The sequence below is a fragment of the Coptis chinensis genome, chromosome 8 (genome assembly GCF_015680905.1).
Source record: "Coptis chinensis isolate HL-2020 chromosome 8, ASM1568090v1, whole genome shotgun sequence".
NCBI lineage: Eukaryota > Viridiplantae > Streptophyta > Magnoliopsida > Ranunculales > Ranunculaceae > Coptis > Coptis chinensis.
The window spans coordinates 9,033,859-9,048,673 of NC_141463.1; the positions used below are offsets into that span (position 1 = coordinate 9,033,859).

The 14,815-nt window shown below is 36.8% G+C and overlaps 2 protein-coding genes and 1 long non-coding RNA gene across 3 annotated transcripts; 2 read left to right on the forward strand and 1 right to left on the reverse strand.

Annotated features, from left to right (window-relative positions):
- The first annotated feature begins 3,775 nt into the window (after nucleotides 1-3,775).
- On the forward strand, nucleotides 3,776-5,152 carry LOC147479762 (uncharacterized). Its single transcript, XR_015203984.1, has 3 exons — nucleotides 3,776-4,035; nucleotides 4,123-4,181; nucleotides 5,014-5,152. It is a non-coding gene; the product is annotated as an uncharacterized LOC147479762 (long non-coding RNA).
- A 634-nt stretch (nucleotides 5,153-5,786) lies between these two features.
- LOC147479763 (leucoanthocyanidin reductase-like) lies at nucleotides 5,787-8,183 on the reverse strand. The gene is made up of 5 exons (XM_086576430.1): nucleotides 7,971-8,183; nucleotides 7,583-7,723; nucleotides 7,169-7,406; nucleotides 6,667-6,870; nucleotides 5,787-6,275 (listed from the first exon to the last, which is right to left on the reverse strand). Exons 1-5 carry the CDS (start codon nucleotides 8,178-8,180, stop codon nucleotides 6,013-6,015), a joined length of 1,056 nt encoding a protein of 351 aa, XP_086432556.1. The 5' UTR covers nucleotides 8,181-8,183; the 3' UTR covers nucleotides 5,787-6,012.
- Nucleotides 8,184-8,588: 405 nt separating this feature from the next.
- On the forward strand, nucleotides 8,589-13,255 carry LOC147479764 (pre-mRNA-splicing factor of RES complex protein). The gene is made up of 8 exons (XM_086576429.1): nucleotides 8,589-8,820; nucleotides 8,905-9,730; nucleotides 9,861-9,925; nucleotides 10,013-10,071; nucleotides 11,084-11,187; nucleotides 11,479-11,551; nucleotides 11,790-11,970; nucleotides 12,853-13,255. The coding sequence occupies exons 1-8, from the start codon at nucleotides 8,613-8,615 to the stop codon at nucleotides 12,936-12,938; spliced, it is 1,602 nt and encodes a 533-aa protein (XP_086432555.1). The 5' UTR covers nucleotides 8,589-8,612; the 3' UTR covers nucleotides 12,939-13,255.
- Nucleotides 13,256-14,815: the final 1,560 nt, after the last annotated feature.

A 14,815-nucleotide genomic window follows, 5' to 3' on the forward strand; every position in this document is an offset into this window, starting at 1 on the left:
TTTCTCTTTTCTTCTTTGTTCTCCTTTTTTCGGACTTTCTCGAACTGCCACCACTAAGGTACATTTATTTACACCTACACTTCTATTATTATGTTATCTAGGGCAAGCAAAAGATGGAAATTGACTACCGATAATTTAACTTATCGCCATCTCAGATTTGATCATTTTTTTCATTGAATAATATAACCTGCACTCTTTTGAGATAATGGAATTGTTGTAATTTTTAGTTTCATTTCAATTTTGTGTTGTAGGATGGATTTTACTGTTCTTGGAGTTATATCCTACAAAAATTTGACTATCGCGAGTCGTATTGGTCTGTCTCTTCAATTATCGATGTCAAAAATGAGATTTCGACGAATTTCCCTTGCATACATGCTATTGCCTGTATTGGTAGTAAGGGTGATTCTTTTTATGGCTACATTGATGAAGGATATACGGTGATTGCGTTCAGGCAATGCTACTGATCACATTCTATCAAGCCAGTTCTGAATGGTTTTATGCCAAGACGCATGCCTGATTCTCCTGCGGTTTATCCGTGTAGTCCGAAGATTAGTCCTGGTAGACCCAAGAAGAAAAGAATTGAAAGCACCGGTGTGATTCGTTAGTCTATGATCAGTTTTGATGTTCTCGGCAAACCATATGTTTTTAGTTGTCTTAATTGAGATTTTTAAGTTTGGTCTTTTGACATTTATTAATGAGAAATTGATATTCATTGTATACTTTTATGGAATGTTGATACTCATTTGAGATTATTCGCTAGTCGGTTTGTTTTATTTTTCATTTGTTATAATGAAATTTATAGTCTGTAAAATTATTCATGTTGCAGCGTGATTGACAAAGGCAACATTCATGTCGGTCGCCAGACTGGAGAGTGCAACATTCATGTTGCGGTTAGATTGATAGTGCAACATTCATGTTGCAGTTGTAATTGATAGTGCACCATTCATGTTGCGTATCGCTGCATTTGCGAATCGGTGAGAGTGAAACATTCATGTTGCGCTTGTAATTGAGAGTGCAACATTCATGTTGCGATCTGTTGTAGTCGATTGAGAGTGCAACATCATGTTGCAGTTTGTAATTGAGAGTGAAACATTCATATTGCATGCAACGAATGCGCGTAACTTTCATGAACCCATCTCTTTTAAAGGAGACTTCTCCATTTTACGGGGTGCCATGCTATGTATCGCAACTACATAGTTTGATGCTTCCTTTTAAACTTGGTGTTTTTTTGTCTTTGGAATCATGTACTCATAATGTAGACAAAGCTAACCCCATTTATTAGAAACTTGGAATTTAGGAAGCAACCGGTCGATGGGCATTCAACGCTTCATCGATACAAATTGCAGGGATTGTAGGTCATCCTATATAGGGTCTGAACTTTACTACACATTCACTATGATGCCCACCAACACAACAAAACATTGCAACCCCTATTAGACAAGGATACCATTCATAACAACAATCACAATTCACAAGAATGAACCTAAGCACAAAATGGGATTTATGAAGTACCAAATTCTCAAGAAATGACGAAACAGAAGCCTCAGTACCACAACCTTTCATCAATTTAGGCATAAAAAAGTAACCAAACTTTACAATTATGCTAACATTTTCTTAACTGCCATCATTCCAATTCAAGATCCATAACCATCATCAATTATAACTGGTTACAGAAATTTACGCCAATAACACCAGATTGGCATTGTAATCAAACCATCTCAGATCTGAACTAGGTAAAACGAATGAAGAAATCAACCAAAATAGAGAACACCAGAAACCCTAATTTCATTCACAAAAGATCTAACTCTGATTCATAGGTTCCAAATCAACTATATATTACATCGACACCACTAACATTGAAACATTCTAATACTAAATACTAAAGACAGAAACATTGAAACATTGAAACAAACCCTAAACAAACATCTTCAAGAACTAGTAAATTTGGTAACCGCCTTGGTGCCTTCAGAAACGGCATGCTTAGCCAATTCAATAAGAAGAACAAGACGAACAGTAGTCTGAATTTCCCGAGAAGTGATGGTGGGCTTCTTGTTGTACCTTGCAAGCCTTGAAGATTCTTGAGCCAGCTTCTCAAAGATATCATTAATGAAACTGATGAGGTATCAAACTGATAGCACTAATAAGGAATTTTGTATGCCTTCAAAATTGACCAAACATCAATATTTGCTTTTATTGTGGTCTTAACATTTACCCTATTTTCAATAAAGACACTAAAAAGATTTGCAAACGGTGTATCCATCATTTTTTCCTTATGCACTTCCGTTATATCACTCTAATCAAATCCATAATATCAATCATCGACTTTTAAATTTGGACCTATAATTCAACAACTCGCTTTTCACCAAATTTTCTTTACCTTTCTCCTCTATCTTTTCTTTGCCTTTCGTTTTTGGGTTTTGCTCGTTGAGGTAGTTGCATCTTTAGTTTGTTTTATGCTCGGTTTAGATTTAAGCCCTTCCCGTCTTTGATAACCCGAAGAAAACTAATGAATTAGTAGTTTGTTGCAACCAATTACGACTGCAATATGAATGTTTCAGTGTGTTTTTTTACTACAACATGGATGTTTCAGTGGAAAACATGCCTCAAAACTCAAACAAACATCACCAATTTAAACCTCAAACAACATTCATGTTGCATTCGACCCAAAATATTCATGTTAAAGTGGGATTTGACACTGCAACATCCATGTTGCATTGGGATTTGATAGTGCAACATCCATATTGCAGTGGTAAGTGATAGTGCAAATGAAAATCTAAGTATATTCGATGCAACACTCATGTTGCAGTGAATAAATTCAATACACTTTAACCAATTTTTCATAAAATGAAAATCCTAATATATCAAAATTGTGAAACTATCAATGAAATTTGGTATCTAACATTTTTGCCATCTTGTTCTCTTTTTTTTGTAGTAGATCTTGTGTTTGCTTGCACATTATCGTTTGAATCTTTTCGTTTTTCTTCATTAGGGTTCTTCATTTCGAAATTTGGGTTTAATTTGAGGAAACTAGGGTTTAATTTGGGGAACTTGGGTTTCAAAATTTGGGTTTAATTTGGGGAAGTAGGATTAGGGTTTCAAAATTTAGGTTTAATTTGGGGAATTAGGGTTTTGAAATTTGCATATGTTGTTGACTGCATATTTGTCTAGTTTGATTTCTGTTTAAGGGACAATTGTGTAATATTGCCAACAAATAGACCGGATTGGCTTTTGATATAATTAAAAAAGCTGTGTCTTTTTTCCGTAATTAAATTGAAACCCATTCTCTGGTTTGTAGTTAACCATTTCTTTTGCAATTTTGAGGAGAATATCGTCTGTAGGATATGCTTTCTAGAGGAAGTAAACTTGATCCTCCTACCATCCAGGCACCATATAATCATGTATTATCCTGTGGCAATTGCTTGCCAAAGAGCAGACTGCGACAACCTCTTCTTGCAGTTTCCTGATTTTCATTTTAGATGTTCTTGTTCTGCGGCCCCTCTTCTTGGTGGACTGTTCTATAAAGCTCTACAAAGTGTCAAATATGTGTAATTTCTGATGTGACCAGTGACTCAGTGAGCACTAAACGTGATTACTTTAGATGGTGTTAGTATAAAAGTTGGTTAATGAGCATGTACCTAACGGCATTCAATTTATTATCTAGCTATTCAAAGTGGTCTCGCAGTAAAACCTCCTAAGTTGATTATTTAACGAGTAAGAATGTAAGATTGTAACACTTCCAGTTTTGTATCAGGTGACAGAACTTGTAATAAGCGACTGCGTTTATTATGAAGGAGACCACTTCGTTTCAACATAGATGAGCAAACAGCTGTTCTCCCTCAATAAGCATAACTGAATTTCCTATTTATGTTAATACTTTTCTTTTTCTGTTTTTTCTCATTTGAACAGAATAAGTTATAGATATTGGTTCATAAAATGTTAGATATAAATTTTATTAATGATATGCTTTTAGGTATAAACAGTTGGATCCTTCTATGAGTGGAAGAGGTGCGGAACCTGTTTTTCGTGACAAAGAAGGTGAGAAATACTCTGCTCAGTATTTAATTTTTACGATTAGACTGGTTGTAAGTTGTAGCACATGCATCTGATTAATTATTGCTCCAGGAAAACGCATGTCGAAGGAGGAGGTCTTAAAGTTACAAAAAGGGGAAGAAAAGCCCAAGGTATTTTTAGACACAATCTGTCTTGCTTTTGTATCTTATGTTCAACTGTATGAAGCGATTGCCAGTTTTTGTTCACGCGGTTTTTGGTTGTGGTTTTACTTTGCTCCTTTTGATTACTCTCTTAAAATTGTGCTTTCTATTTTATAATAAACTTGTTATCTCAGCGTCTGTAGTATATTACACCAGTACTATCTACCGCACTAGCATGCGGCTCTGATTGTCGGTTCATATGGTAAAACATGCTTGGAATGCTAGGGTCAAAATACACGTGTCGGGAACGGAGTGTATCATGTGGCTCTTGGGGTTATAAGCCTGGTGGTAGGCCGTTTTGGGTACAAATCGACAATACAAAGGGGTAACTAGAAAGAAAGCGTAAAATTTTAAGTAAAATGATAGTGAAGTCGGATGTTTAAAAGAAAATATTATTGGTCATTGTAGAAAAAATAAGTAAATAAATGGAAATATACATTTGTTGGATTATTTCTACATGATTCTGGCATAGCTGTGACGCCCGGGGTGGGTTGGTGGGTGGCCTTTGAATTGTAACTAGATCTGGCAGTGAAGGTTATCAAACTTTCATTGAGTTCTGAAATTTTATGATTCTATATTGTATAGTCGACACATTTATTTATTTCCTGCTTTTGCTCATCTGCACCAAAACAAGATACATCGGGCTTAATATCTTGTTGAAATTGGTAATTGTTTGTTAAGAAGCGGGGATGTTTCTCCATATGAATGTCAAGGAAATTTGTAGTAAAGGTGGATGGATATTTCATGAAAACAAACTTTTAACCGATGGTTGGTAATCCTTTGTCATGTTTATTTTTTCAAGGAGAAGAAGTTGGAATGGGGCAAAGGTTTGGCTCAAAAGCGGGAAGCTGAAGCCAGGGAGCATGAATTAGAACTTGAGAGGGAGAGACCATTTGCCAGGACCAAGTAAGCTTACACCATCTTAATCATGGTCAATTTGCAGTCCTTCACCTTATCTTATGTAGGTAGTCATAAAACTAGGTTTAAAACCCTGATTCCGGTCTTTATTAGCCTAAAACCCGTTGACTTTTTGAATTATGTCTAAAGCCTACCCGGTTTGTAAAAGTGCGAAATAAAAATTCCGTTTTCGGTGAGTTTATGAGAAAAAACGTTACTTAATTTCTTTCTTTCTCAATTGGCAATGGTGATTTCTCATATCGTGATTTTGGACTGAAATTGAGACCGTCTTTTCTCTTTTCTTCTTTGTTCTCCTTTTGCAATTTTGAGGAGAATATCGTTTGTAGGATATGCTTTCTAGAGGAAGTAAACTTGATCCTCCTACCATCCAGGCACCATATAATCATGTATTATGCAATTGCTTGCCTGTACAAAGAGCAGACTGCGACAACCTCTTCTTGCAGTTTCCTGATTTTCATTTTAGATGTTCTTATTCTGCGGCCCTCTTCTTGGTGGACTGTTCTATAAAGCTCTACAAAGTGTCAAATCTGTGTAATTTCTGATGTGACCAGTGACTCAGTGAGCACTAAACGTGATTACTTTAGATGGTGTTAGTATAAAAGTTGGTTAATGAGCATGTACCTAACGGCATTCAATTTATTATCTAGCTATTCAAAGTGGTCTCGCAGTAAAACCTCCTAAGTTGATTATTTAACGAGTAAGAATGTAAGATTGCAACATTTCCAGTTTTGTATCAGCTGACAGAACTTGTAATAAGCGACTGCGTTTATTACGAAGGAGACCACTTCGTTTCGACATAGATGAGCAAACAGCTGTTCTCCCTCAATAAGCATAATATTACAAACTAAAGGCAAGTAAAAATTCATGGTGTAGTTCACCCTTATCAAGCACACGTTGTCATCGTTAGCCTGTTGACAGCATCACTAACCGTGTTGTCGACAATGTTGACCATGTTATTAACTGGTCCATCGACGATCTTGACAACAAAGTCATCAAAACACTCGCTGATGGTCTTAAAAGGCATATCAGGATAGAGGGTGCTTGCTTCGACGTCGTTTGGCCCATCAACTGAAAAGTTTGTCTGGCAACCTTTGATAAAAATGTCGTGCGTGAATGATGCAACCGTACTTTGTGGAATGCAATTTTCTACAAAGTAACAAACACAAAGATGTAGTAACTGGTAAGTGCTGATGTTGTACCTGACCTCCTGACTTACTTGAATGCTTATGTAGCTAAGTTTCTTAACTCCAGTTTTTAACGCAGACAAACTAAAAGTAGAAACTGTACTATTCTGAAGTTCTGCCTGCATTTTCCAGTGTACAGAGGAGCTGGATACAATGCAAGAAACCTTGGTGCAGATCGAACTGCAGAATAATAACCCATGTAATTCGTTTCAGACTTGCATTGCTTCCAAATGCTCATATGTAGATCGTGAGTCATGGACAAGAAAATTCTTTACATGCCAGCAACGCTAATGGCTTAAAATCAATACTGGTATATACGGTTTAATTATAGGTTAAAAATAGTAAGGTGTTACCTTTAGCAGCATCAAGGAGATTGTCCTCTGTGATAGTCACCCTAGGGAGGTTTCTTTGGATTTTCCTCTCCCATAAGTTAGCCAGCTCATTTATATTGAGGTAATTGCTGGGTGGTCGGAAATGAACGCGTTTGTTGATAGTTCGTGCATCGTCCACAACTTTCACGGTGAACTTCCCAATATCGGTGCCATCCACAAAGTAAGCTATTGAATGTACATGCATAATATGTCACAATCAGAGGTATTGTTACGTACATTACAGCCATTACTAACTATGCGGTTTCTTACTTAGCACTTTATTAACATCATGTAACAGCATAAAACAAATAACATAAGTGGATTTAAAGGTGATAATATTGGCCAACTATTTGATACTTCATACTAATGATGTGAGTGACAGTAAAAGACTAACAGTATATATCAATAGGTAATGGGCGTAGGTGCAATAATCGACTAGACAAAATAAGATCATCATATCCATCTCATGTGCCATCGCTAGTACCTTTGACACTACCGTCACCGTAGATTTGAAACTGATCCATTGGTGGAAGAACATCGGAAGGGTGATTGTTGTCATGATAAGGCCATGCAGCTATGGAGTTGCAACATATGTAAGTGTACGGTATACCAAAGTCCTCAATCAAACGTCTCACTTTGCGTTTATCATTATACATAGTTAACCCCGGCTCTACAGGATCTGCTCTGTCTACGTCGTGCCCAAACTCTGATGGCAAAAATCTCTGTAAATTCGAAAAAATAATCCAGATATACACTTTAGTGGGTCAGGAGTGAAGGGGGTATTTGAAATTTGAAGTTTTACTTTGGCAATTATCTAATCCAAAACTCTGTAACTATATATACATGAGCAGGCATATCAATGGATCAGTATGAGAGATATGGTTTGCAAGTCTATAACCTTAATATTGCCAACATCTTTGATAGCGTGTACCAGGCTGAGTTGGTCTAAGATGCCCTCCCCTCCAACTACAGATATCACCACCTCAATTTGGTTATCTTTAAGTGCTTTCTTCATGAGATTTTCATTGCTGATCGATCCCTAACATTATGTCAGAAGACAAAACACTTTAGCTGTATGCAGTACACTGAAAGCTATACAGTGCTGAAATGCGTCACATAAGTCTAGTTGAACAAGCGACATTATCATGTTCTTATTGTTTGCATCGATAGAAATTACCAAGATCAAATGAGACTATGACAATATATAAAATGTGATGCGACCTTGATAATTTATACTTAGTGTCATTCAAACCTCAATAGGAATATGCAAAGATAATGAGATATACATGTATGACGATGGCTCCTTTGTCTTGGAGAACCTTGATGGTTTTGGCCTTTGCAGCAGAAGGAGAAGTAGACCTCACAAGCACATAAGTCAGCCTACCTGAGGCCAGGCTAGCATCAACGACGAACTGACCAATGAACCCTGTAGCGCCAACAATGAGGGTTCGGCCTACATTGGCTTCAAAATCAATAGGAGAGGCAGTTGGGGCCATGCTGCTGGTACTATAGCTAGTGAGGACTGAGGAATGACAAAGTATAGACCAGGCTGTTTAATATGGGGAGCTCTGGGTTATGTTAGTTTGTGTTTCATTGCCTATAGTAACAGCTTGAAAGAGATTGAGATGAGTTGGAAATAGTTTGGGGTGTTTCCATATATGTAAGTAAAAGTTAACATCAGCAGAGAACAAGCTGATGAATGGTAGTTAGGAATATTTGGTTCGTAGTATGTTTGTACGTGTTAGGTGAGACTTGAGAGTGTGATTCTTAGGTTTCCCTTCCGACATTCAATATTTTGAGTTCGGTCAAGCCCAAAGATTACATGGGCTGGGCCCGTTGGGCTTTAATTAACCGACCCGACTCGCAAAACCAAACTCGTCTTCTTCTTTTATTATGTTTTTTTCCTTGTCCTCAAAACAAGAAAAACAATGAAAACATCAGATTCATCAGTATCACGAAAAGAATACTTAAAAAAGTACGTAGACAACATTGATGATGATAAGAAGAAGAAGAAAACGAAAAAGAAGAAACCTTTGACTGATTCAGCGGGTGGTGTACTTGTTGTTGATGAAGACCCAGTGTGGGCAAAACCAGTACAACAAATTGAAGAAGATGATAATGAGGATGACTCAGCAGGTAAGTCTCTAGTTGCAACATGGTTTTTATTTTATTTTATTTTATTTTAAAAGAACATGAATTGGGTGATGTTGTTATTTGTAGATGAAGAGAAACCACAAGTGAATGAAGATATTGAAGTAAGGAGAATGAAAAGAATGGAGATGATTCGTTCTAGACGGCCTTATCATGCCATATCGGAAGATGGAAGTGGTTGGATTGCTGTTTCCAATAGTGTGAACCATCATGGTAATCAAAGTCCAGTGCAAGAATTACAAGGTAAAAAAAGGTTGAATTCGATTAGTCCGGACAATGATTTGTCCCCAATGCGGCGTTCCCATTCTCAAACAAATGAGAGGTCTGATTCACCTGACCTTTCTCCACCTAGAAGAAATCGTATTAGTTCACAACCAAGTAGTGGTTCTATGGATGAAGACATATCTCCCCCTAGACGAAATCGTGCTAATGTAGAAAGTGTAGATATTTCACCCCCTAGACGAAATCGTCCTATTTCACAAAAGATTGATTCTTTGCCTGGTGACATTTCGCCCCCACGTCGAAATCGTCCTACTTCACACAAATCTGATGCTTCAGCTGAGGACATTTCTCCTCCTCGCAGAAATCGTTCACATCCTGAAATAATTGATGCTTCAAAGGAAGACGTTTCTCCTCGGAGAAATTTTCAACATTCCCAAAAAAGTAATGTTTCAGGCAAAGACCTTTCGCCTCCAAGGAAAAGCAAGGTCCTTGAGATATCTAAATCATTTGACCTTTCCCCTCCTCGAAAAAATCAACGTGTCACACCTTTGGCAGACCTTTCCCCTCCACGTAGAAGCAAGAGCAATTCAAAAGAGGAGGCAAGAACTGGTTTGTTAACTGCAGAAGAGATAAAAATGGAAATTGAGAGAAAAAGGAAGGAAGAGTTGAGTCGGTAATTCTCTCACCGAACTGAATTTCCTATTTATGTTAGTACTTTTCTTTTTCTGTTTTTTCTCATTTGAACAGAATAAGTTATAGATATTGGTTCATAGATATAAATTTTATTAATGATATGCTTTTAGGTATAAACAGTTGGATCCTTCTATGAGTGGAAGAGGTGCAGAACCTGTTTTTCGTGACAAAGAAGGTGAGAAACACTCTGCTCAGTATTTAATTTTTACGATTAGACTGGTTGTAAGTTGTAGCACATGCATCTGATTAATTATTGCTCCAGGAAAACGCATGTCGAAGGAGGAGGTCTTAAAGTTACAAAAAGGGGAAGAAAAGCCCAAGGTATTTTTAGACACAATCTGTCTTGCTTTCGTATCTTATGTTCAACTGTATGAAGCATTTGCCAGTTTTTGTTCACGGGGTTTTTGGTTGTGGTTTTACTTTGCTCCTTTTGATTACTCTCTTAAAATTGTGCTTTCTATTTTATAATAAACTTGTTATCTCAGCGTCTGTAGTATATTACACTAGTACTATCTACTGCACTAGCATGCGGCTCTGATTGTCGGTTCATATGGTAAAACATGCTTGGAATGCTAGGGTCAAAATACACGTGTCGGGGACGGAGTGTTTCATGTGGCTCTTGGGGTTATAAGCTTGGTGGTAGGCCGTTTTGGGTACAAATCGACAATACAAAGGTGTAACTAGAAAGAAAGCGTAAAATTTTAAGTAAAATGATAGTGAAGTCGGATGTTTAAAAGAAAATATTATTGGTCATTGTCAACGCATATGAGTCGGATCTGAGTGTTACAAAGCTGCGGCAACATGAGTGCCGGACGGAAAATTTCGGCTTTATTAGCTTACAAATTGGTGCAAAGGATGCTTGCATGTCCCCTATGATATTGCCATTACATATTTCAACTTACAAACGAAAGGGAAAGAAAATCCCATAAAAGCTTAACCTTGTAGAAAAAATAAGTAAATAAATGGAAATATACATTTGTTGGATTATTTCTACATGATTCTCGCATATTTGTGGACTTTCGGGGTGGGTTGGTGGTTGGCCTATGAATTGTAACTAGATCTGGCAGTGAAGGTTATCAAGCTTTCATTGAGTTCTGAAATTTTATGATTCTATATTGTATAGCTGACATATTTATGTTCCCTGTTTTTGCTCATCTGCCTGAAACAAGATACATCAGGCTTAATATCTTGTTGAAATCGGTAATTGTTTGTTAAGAAGCAGGATGGTTCTCCATATGAATGTCAAGGAAATTTGTAGTAAAGGTGGATGGATATTTTGTGAAAACAGCTTAACCGATGGTTGGTAATCCTTTGTCATGTTTATTTTTTCAAGGAGAAGAAGTTGGAATGGGGCAAAGGTTTGGCTCAAAAGCGGGAAGCTGAAGCCAGGGAGCACGAATTAGAACTTGAGAGGGAGAGACCATTTGCCAGGACCAAGTAAGCTTACACCATCTTAATCATGGTCAATTTGCAGTCCTTCACCTTATCTTATGTAGGTAGCTAGCGCACGCATAAATCAATTGGGAGAAACTAATGATATTTTTAGCATATGCTTATGGTATTTGAGTTAACATGCACCTCATTGTCATTTTTTAGTAGGCTTTAGAGCGTTACTTAAATATACACAATAAATTGCTGGGATGGTTCCTTAAGTCTCTACCTATTACGGGCATAAATACTATCCCAATTTTATGTAGACATTGACCACATAAATGATCTTTATTGCAGAGATGATCCGGAACTTGACAAAATGTTGAAGGAAAGGGTTAGATGGGGAGACCCAATGGCTCACTTGGTAAAGGTAATAAAATAAGTTTTTCATTTAAGCAATAACAAGTTAGCAACACACGGTAGTTTCAAAAAAATCTGTCTCATCCATGTATACAAGATACTGGCATATTGAAAGGTTATATGCCTCAAGTTTTGGTATTTCACCATGTAGGATACTGTTAGACAGCTTTGTAAAGTTCACTTTGGTTTTTTTCTATTGATGATTTAACTTGGTTACCAATGTTCATGTTCTTTTCATCTTTTTGCAGAGGAAGCATTCTGACCTGATTTTGGAAGATTTGGGCGACAATGAAAAGATGAAAGAATCTGGATTTATTATTCCTCAAAAGGTTCCTAATCACAGCTGGATAGTAAGAAGAATAGATGCTGCACCAAACCGTTATGGCATAAAACCTGGGAGGCATTGGGATGGGGTTGATCGTAGCAATGGTGTGTTCCCATCTATCTTCAGTTTAGAGTCTGATTTATTTTAGTGATGAGTATATACACTTTCCTGTTAATCATTGTTGTGGTACATATAAAGGAGTGGGAGCTTGATTATGTTTGCATATTCTTTCTCTTACAAGTAAGAATATGGTCGTCATATCCGGAAGTTCTTGTCTTTTAGGTGTGATATATTTTCTTCTTTCTAGGGAAAGATTTGTCATGGTAATGTGCACATAAAGTTGCCATGGTTATGATCTGTGAACTGTAAATCAGAAGAATCATTAAATAATCCCGATAGATCTTTTTAAAGGGGTTCAAAAGATTCCAGTTGTCTATTATCTGCTTTAGGTTGTAGTTTGAAATCTTTGAATCATAAGTATTTTCTGGTGATAATGTCTTTGAGTTTTTGTCTATAGGTCACTACCCCTATTCATTTAAGTAATTTCAAGAAATGAATACATGTGGACATGTGTTGTTGTGCGCGTATGTATTGTTGTGCAGCATATCTAAGTATCTCTACTGCCTTTTCTTAAAATTGTACTTTTATTTTGGTCTGTCTGACAAATGACTGGAAGAGAAAGCAATACCAAAAGCCGTAGCCCCACTAAGTTTGAGTTTCTGGGGATACTTAGGACCTTAACCTATAGTTGTCGGGTGTGATATTATTCCAGAGAAAAATATCGACTGCCCGAAAGGAAGACTAAAATAGTGTTTTGAAAATAAATAAAAGACAAGGATATAAATTCTGTAGCCTTAATATACTGAATCATACCTTTTGCAGTTTCCTTTCGACTTTTTAGTAAAATCACATCTTAAAGCTCTGTATGAAGTTTTTACATTTAGAGTTGCAATAATGAAGTAATATGTTCTTCTGTCTTGGTGCAGGATATGAAAAGGAATACTTCAAAAGAACAAACGAAAAACAAGCTACTGAAAGAGAAGCGTATCTTTGGTCGGTCTCTGATATGTAATTGGAGGATACCGTATCAAATTTTGCTTCCATTGTATGAAACAGTTGATTGACATATTTGTAACTGCTGGCCAGCTGCCTTGGTAAATTTCTCTGAAACTCCGTAGAAGCTACAGGTGTATACAAGTTGTTTCCTATAAGTTACATTAATGTGTATTGTCTTCTTTCAAGATTGTTGCTCTTGTTGATGTTTTGTTAGTAGTGCCAAGAAGCTTCTGTTGTTACGGTGCCTGGCTACCGAGTTTTACCATTTACGGGGACTAGCTTGCAATACGGTTTGTATATATTTGACTGTCCAGATATGAATCTGTTACCAAAGGTATGTTTGTTCGTTTAGAAGGCCAGCGTCAATAACAAAATAGACGTTGAATCATATACCATTAGAGCAGGGCTCCTTCTAATATACTCTTTTAAAGAGGGTCATTGCATCAGCGCGTCCCCGTTCTCTTTTAAGATTTTCATGATGAATAGCTGCCTTGGAATATTGATTCCATCTGTGCGTGTGTGTGCGTGTGTTCTGTGTTTATATGTTAATTATACACTTTTGGTTAACTTGTAAGCCTGAAACAAACATATTTTCAATGACTATGTAAAAACCAGGCTTACAAGTTAACCAAAAGTGTATAATTAACATATAAACACAGAACACACGCACACACGCACACGCACACACACGCACAGATGGAATCAATATTCCAAGGCAGCTATTCATCATGAAAATCTTAAAAGGCGCAAGGCGCATTTTAGTGCCTCGCCTTGACCAAGGCGCGAGAAGTAATATAAGGCATGCGTTTTTTGTGCTTTTTGCGCTTTTTGTCGAGGCGCGAGGCGCGCGCCTTATCAACTTTTACAGTTTTTTCGTTTTTTTACAATTTTTGCTATACGTGACACATTTACACTCGATCCAATTGTTGTATGATATAAGAAATTGTACAAATTTAGTAAGTTTCATTATGGAGTACACTTTAAACTTAATTTTGACTAGTTTTTGTTAAGTTGTATGAATTGAGAGAAGACACAAAGATGGTTAAATTTTAAATGAAGTTTTATGGGATTCTAAAATTTGAATCACGTGTTATATTTTATGAAGAACTCATTTGGAGTTGAGTTCTATATTGAGAGATACGAGTTTTATTTTGCTCTTTACTTATTGCTTAATATTTTTTTTTTAAATGATTACAATGGTTTTATGTTTACAATTACATAAAATTAATTTTAAAGTTTGGCTAAGCAAATCAGTGATAATTCATGTCATATTTAATATTTATTTTATTTTTTATTTGATACATCTATTTTTTTATTACTACGCGCCTCACTTCAATCAAAGGCCAAGACCACGCCTTTGGCGCCTTTTAAGGGTGTTAGCTTTAGGTGCTTTTAACGCCTTTACTACACTGGTAAAAACATTACAAGGTGATTAAACGATGTCGTTCATTGACTATATGAGTCCGTCCACAAGCTTGGTTGTTCCCTTAAGATTAATTATTGGAGAAGTCAATGGCTCAATGCTCCGTGCTAGGTATAGGTTGGTGGACTGGTATAGTCTAGTTCTTTCCCTTCTAAGATTATTGAATCAGAAAGCAATTTTGCGTGAAGAGCAAATGAAAGGAACTGGAAAAGACGCATACAGCAAGGCATAGAAAGCACCAAACACATGGTGTTCATTGCTCCCAACTTGGAGGAAGAAAATTTGCAACCGAGGAACGCGACCCACCTAGAAATTTGAAATTTGAGCGAAATTGTAAAACCTCTCTAGATCAGGCTTCTAGGCCCATAGAAAAACCATTCTCACCAAGATCAAGAATACTCTTTGGTGCAGTTTCTCCACTGGGGATTTCTCCAACAAAGTTGTTGCTTAACTCTAGTATTGGAGAGAGA